The sequence below is a fragment of the Eucalyptus grandis genome, chromosome 8 (genome assembly GCF_016545825.1).
Source record: "Eucalyptus grandis isolate ANBG69807.140 chromosome 8, ASM1654582v1, whole genome shotgun sequence".
Taxonomy (NCBI): Eukaryota; Viridiplantae; Streptophyta; class Magnoliopsida; order Myrtales; family Myrtaceae; genus Eucalyptus; species Eucalyptus grandis.
In genome coordinates, this window is record NC_052619.1 from 59,582,693 (window position 1) to 59,589,429 (window position 6,737).

Consider the following 6,737-nt stretch of genomic DNA (forward strand, 5'->3'; position numbering starts at 1 on the left):
CCCTCGAAACTGGGTAACCAATCCCCCAAGTGCTTTAGTTGATTTACTATGTGCTGATGTTTGTGATGTTATTGCTCCGAACTTATTAAAGTAAATGAATAGATCTTGCATTTCGACCAAAAAAAAAAAGATTCTGCGATTTCTCTTTCTCACTGATCTCACGAGATCAAAACTCTGGCAAGATCCTTACCAAAAAAAAAAAAAAAACTCTGGCAAGATGGAACAGCTCATCTACTTGGCGGAGTCCTTCCTCGCATGACTTTTCCACTCCGATGGTACAACAATAATTGCGCTACCTAAGCATACTGCCAAGTAAAGCCAGCTGCCGTTCGGCCCCAGTGGCAATTATTGCTCTGCTGCATTGATGATTCATGCCGACGACAGCATATGTCATTCATGGACTGGCAATTTGCTACTCGTGACTTGTTAACTCATAATCCAGTCAACTATGGACGCGGGGATTTAGTTGGAATGGAGGGAGCCAAACTGAAATTATGCTTAAAAATTTCTTATCATGATTAAATGCACACAAAATATCTCACAAGATAAATTTATGAGCATATGGCCGTGGTTGTAACCTCGTACAGATTGGTAATTCCCGTGATCACTGTAGGAATGTTCTCAGTTCCAACAAAAAAAGAAGAAGCGAAAAACAAGAAATTTATCGAACACGGAAAAAACTTCAGCCTTAACACAGCGTGGAATTCTTCTCTGTTAATGCTATTGCTTCTTCCTAGATCATTGTGATCCACAAGTTCTTGTCGTGTAGATCTCATAAAATAGTGCCTCAGTGAGATGGGCATTATACCGAGTGTCTGATATAGTCATCCTCTTAAACTAGAATGCCTCTACACCTACAAGCGAATTAGACGTGGTCTTATTTGATTGAATGAGTAATTTTCATAGCCATGGTGCAAGCCAGCTGCTTAAAGTGACGGTGGCAGTGGCGAATACGTGATGTTCTTGTATTTATTGGTAGGGCTGACCATCAGCGGAGGGGGCTGGCGACCTTGCGGTGACCTTGATCACGGCATGCTTGAGCTCCCATAAACCTGCAGAGGAAACTCTTTTTGCGGATGGCATTGATGGCCCAAAAGGAGCTTCTCTTGGAGAGGCTTTGCCCATGAACATTGCAAGCAGAAGTAGCCCATGAATCATCAAGCAGGACAGTGACGAGCCGTGTGACCCAATTTAGAGTTTGCCTGTAGTTTTATGGATAGAACTAGTAGATATGATGTTCTACTTCTTAATATAGCATTTGGGATTATATATATGTGCAAATTAGCAATATGCGTTCGATTAACTTAGTTTATTATATGTAATGAAGGAAGGTTGATGGAGAGACATGCACAAGGAGGTGGGACAAATACAAAAGAAATCCTCAACTTATTGTATGGATATCAACTCATTTATATACATTTTAATTTGGTTAATATAGTTCTAAACGTTTTAACGATTTATAGTTATTGTGGCTAATTTTCGCCGAAAATCACTAATGTGACACTAGTCATTCTACGTGGCATAAATGCAGTTGATATGGACAATTTTTTGTATTTTTCTGAATTTTTTATAATTTTTTGATTTTTTTTTCCTTCTTCCTTCATTGGTTGCTAAGGCTTGATAATAAACTATGACCAACCACAAGTGAGAGCCGGTGAGGCTCACCCTTGTTGGATCTAGTAGGGATCAAACTTGCTAGCCTCTAGCGAGGCTCGACCTTATTGGATCTCGCCATTGCCAAAGCTTTGCGATCGACAAAGGAAGAAAAAAAAGAAAAATTCAAAAAAAAAAGAAAAAAAATTAGAAATATTTAAAAAATGTAAAAAAAATTTGTTCATGTCAACTGCTTGCCGTATTATATCGGACAATTGATGTTCATATTAACAATTTCAGATCAATTTTGGTCGGAAGGATTATATTGGCAAATTATCAAAAAGTTTATGATTAAATTGATGAAATCAAAACATTTAAGATTGAATTAATATTTGTATAATAGAATAAGACTTTTTTTGCTAATTTTTTGCCAAGTGATCGACTCAATCTCAAGAACAACTTTAATTCTTTTGACCGAGAGTACTTGATTGAGTCAAATCATTGGCTTGCCTACGAGAGGTTGGCATGGGAAGAAAAATCAAAAGCAAATCAGTTCATGATGGGGGTTCGAAATGGGAACCCAAACCTAACACCAAACAACAATTGTAACGTTCATACTCACCAAAACCAAAGTTGTATTGTTCATACATAGGGACAAAGAAAACACTAATAGTGTGGACAACATATAAAAGAGCTTAGACCGATGATGAAGTTGCGTTTGTAAACTTAATTTTGTCTTAGTTGGGTCATTTACGATTTAGTTTGATTCTACAGAAATTAAATGAAGATATCATATGAATACAATGTCAAAGTTTATGTTATCTAAATAAGTTTTGTTTCCCTTAATTACCATAAATTTGGCTAGAGAATGCTAAACTTACTAAGACTACTTTACAAAATTAGTAGATTGCGATTATTTTGATTGTTGAAGGCTCTTGAAAAGCATTTCTTAGTAAATCAGTTTTTTAACTTCCGTATGTAGAAAATAGGAGGTGCGTTTTTTTCTTCTTTCCAAGTAGATAGTAATATGATTTTGCTAAGACAAGATAGTTTGGTGGTCCAACCTTTACACTGGGCACATTGAAGATTTGTTTCCATTGTATATTGAGAAGGTTCTTAAATTGACTCAATTCAAGTAGACTAACAAGATCATAAGCATTCATCATGTTGATCTATGTAGCCAAGTTATTAAGGAGTCCTACACCTGTGACAGAACCATAGCTATTGCTCATTTAAGCGGTCTGTTACTGTTGATTTACCACGATTTTGATAGGAGTAACACCCAACATTATCTTACATCATGGAACTAAGGCTTTCCGAAGTCGAGGAATGACTAAGGAATTCGAACATGTATCTATAATGGCTCCACGTATTTGAGAATAAGCCCTATATCACCAAACCAACCTTTGCGGGTTCTATCCTCGTCAAATTTCTCAACAAGCTTGGAGAAGAATTGTGGAGTTGTATGCCCTTTTCAAACCCAGATCTTATTGGGCTATTAGGGAGCTTCAGGATAGTAACTTTAGGACAGTTTCGGTGAAATGGACTTTGAATAATTTAGTTTATACTATATTGGGCAAGCTCGAGATTATCCATCTTGCGATAAATATATGCCACATTTTTTGGAAGAATGTTAAATTTGCCATGTGGCCTTCTTCTTTTTAAGATTATTTTTGCATTTTGCCACACTATCAAGACTAAATTTGAGAATGATTTCGTCATCTATTCTGCATTCTTAATTCCTTCAACGTCGGAGTTTTTTTTTTTTTTTAATATATTTTAGCAAATTGGGAAGCAAACAGAGATTCCCCGATTAAGGGAAGGAGAAAAAGACCAAAAGACCGAACGTGGAAATTAACGGCTCATCGCAGAAGGTTTGCCCGGCTTCTTTCCCAGCGCCCAGAAATCTTTCCTTCGGATTCTCGAGAAAATCACGCAGGCTCGAGAAAACCCAGGATTTCGTTTGTCGAAAGCCGAAGAAGGAACAGCGATGCAGAGTCGGAACCAGGGGAATTACCGGAACCCGTGCCTGACATTGCACCAGCCACGGGCTTCTCTGCTCGTGTACGGGATCAAGCGCATCGAGGGCAGGTATTGGCCTGCCCCAATTCGAGGTTCGGTTTAGCGACTCTCTTTCGTACTTCCAATTTCGCGCCGAAGTTCCAACTTTTTGGTTTTTTGCCGTCACATAGTCTAAAACGAGAAAGGGTTGAATTTGTTCATTGAGCCATTTGATCTACTAATTTGATCTGTTCACAGTGTTTTCCTATATGGGTTCTTGAAGTTTTCGGCGATTGTTTAGTTTTCTATTACCAAGTTCTTGGATAGTGGAGTTCAAAGGATGCAATGAAAGGTGAGAGAACCTGCAGAGACTGGAAGGGAGAGAAGGTCTGCTGAAATTGGACGTTGTTTACTCATAACACTTGAGAAAGAGAGAAGGGCCTTTTGTTCGGCGCCAAATCTGTGTTCGACTTTTGTTGACCATTTTGTGCGGCACTGATGTTTTCATGCTTCGCAAGTTTATAGAAAACTGCCCGATAGGTTTGCAGAGAAATAACAGCACGAACAAATTGAAAACCAATACGTGGACTGATATAAACGAGGTTGTACCTTTTTTTTTTTAAAAGAATGTTGGAAAATCAAAGTTCTCTCAAAGTGCACATCAACTGTGTTAGAAGTTGATGAGGGATGACCTACTATTGCTGAAAGTTTGTGTAACTGAGAATGGAATGATGTGGTGCATCTTTAATACCTAGCACAAACATTTTGCATGTGCACTAAGATAGCCATGGGAAATGAGAATGCTACTCTCAGCTGATATAATCAATATTTTGTTGACAAACATTGTGTAAAACTTTTGAGTTTGGAAGTTTAGAAAGTCTATGTGAAGCTCGTGCCTATGAAGTATTTATAAGGATACTGGGATTTTTGTTACGTTCGAAAAAACTGCATCGTGATTAAAATTTTATTTAGGAGAGAATTGCTGCTTAAGTGACATGTAAAGTATCCAGCAGAGAGTGCTGTTTGGTGTGCATATCAGGTTTTCTGTTCTGTAAAATACGTATCACTCTGCTGCAATAATTTATGGAGCCAATGCACTGTTAACGTCTTGTTGAAGAAGAATTGAATTTGTTTTTCCTTTTCCTTTTCATCTCCACCTGTATAGCACATCATTTGTGAAGGCCACCCTTGGATCCATGCTGGCAGCAAAGTTTTGGATGAATCTACTATCAAAGCCACGGAGGAGTTCTACAGGAGATATATGCGAGTGAATGAGACTACTCAAATTAAGTTCTGTGATCACTATCCGTCTCAAGACTACTAGGTATTCAAAGGAAGAGCTTCGATTTTCTTCAATCCATGCTGCAACTGAGTAACATACTTCAACACTTGTCTTGAAGAGCATTTAAGCTCCTATTTACTAGTTCTTGAAAAGTCAAATCATCCTTTGATGGATTTCTCAGCTGAATAGCAGTTTGATGTGTGTTTTGATAGAAAAACGTGTAGATATATGGATGCTTTTATCGCTCCATTTCATCTGCATGAATTTCTGTTTAATCTAAGCTCTTTGTGGGGTAGAGTTTCTAACAGTAGATTCTGCATCATAGAACTGGTGCTCAACAAATGCATTGACAATTGGAATGTTTTGCCTATGAAAAAGGTGTGTCGAAGTGGTTGGCTGTGTCCGAGCTGAAGAACTAGCTTGCTGGAATGGGGGTGCCTGGAGGGGTGGGATACCCTGATCTTTTACTTGTTTTGTTTCTTGATTACCTATCTGATTTCACAAATTAAGCTGAACATATGAACATTTCTAATTACAGGTAAGGCTGGAAGCATAAACAGATTATTGCTGGCTCTGTGAACAGCCACGTGTGTAAATCTGTCATAGACTCAATTGGTACTTTGTCCTCAGATATGTTTGTTTAGCATTTATGTATTTCCAACACTAATTTGACTTTGTTGATATATTTTTAAGTAATACAAATGGAATGACTAATATTTGAATCATCTGCACATCCCTAACATGTCATTTTCAAGAGGAAAATTGTATTTCTTCTTATTTCTTTAGTCAGATCACTCTTTCGCCTCCACATAGGCTAAAACAAAATCAAAGTTCATCCAACAAATGCAGAAAATAAGAGACAAATAAACTGATCACTATATAAGATATCAACAACAAGAGGAAGATAGCATCGAGGACATGAGGGAAGTAAATTCAAAGATACAAGAATTGAAAGGTCTAGATAAAAATATTGATAATGGAAGAAAACATAAAAACACTATAGGATCTTTTTTCTCATGTTGATAGGCCTCAGGGATCCATGACGAACCGAGGGACTATGGTCTATGAAACTTCAAGAAGAACCTCACTGCTGCTCATCACCCTATGCTTGATGACATTATAGCAATAGGGGCTAAGATCATATCGCTCCCAATGATTTGTTCCCACCGGAGGAGTAAACTTTGGGGTTACGTTCCATCGCCTCCTCATAGCACTCTTGCGGAATACCCTCCCTCATCATTTTGCTCTTGCGTGTGAATAGAACGCAAGTGCAAATTCTTCGGCATCTCACCAAATCGAAGATATGTGAGGAGGTTGAAGCCGCGGATGACAATCAATAACGATTGCCAATCCAAGTGCCTACATTTGTAAATGATGAGACTTCGAAGGCAAGGCATCGACCATTTATCGACACAAATATTAGATTTTCCATTTAGGCGAGATCTAACTTCTTACGCTCTATCCCCAAAATCCAAAATTTCCCCATCAAAAGCATTAACCAATCCAAGCTCCATGAGATTTGGCAAATTCTAGAGAGTAAATGGGGGCTTAATTTCAGTTTGCTATATTTTAGATGCACTCTAGCCGATTGCTTAGCGAGGAGGAAGCCAGCGAGGTAGCTTCTTTAGACATCCTTTTGACATATAGACCCCGGAGGAGTGGGGAGGTGAAGATAGAAAATCCAAATCAATAAATTCATACTCACTTTCTACAGTAACATGTAGTGATTGAAGGTCGGTCATCTTCTCAATAGAGCGCATAGCTCCTTTGTATCATGTTGTCTTCGAGTCGTTACCCCCAACCTCGTTAGTTGACTTAATGCTCCCCGACTCTTGTATTGTATTCTTGCTTTGACCACCTC

General features: G+C 38.3%; 1 protein-coding gene across 1 annotated transcript in view; it reads left to right on the plus strand.

The window, feature by feature from the left end:
• Positions 1-3,556: 3,556 nt before the first annotated feature.
• Positions 3,557-6,737, plus strand: part of LOC104415374 (activating signal cointegrator 1) — a 51,838-nt gene continuing 48,657 nt past the window's right edge. Inside the window, 1 exon segment of the mRNA XM_039299319.1 lies at positions 3,557-3,707. Coding sequence (XP_039155253.1) covers positions 3,584-3,707 — 124 coding nt within the window. The 5' untranslated portion in view covers positions 3,557-3,583.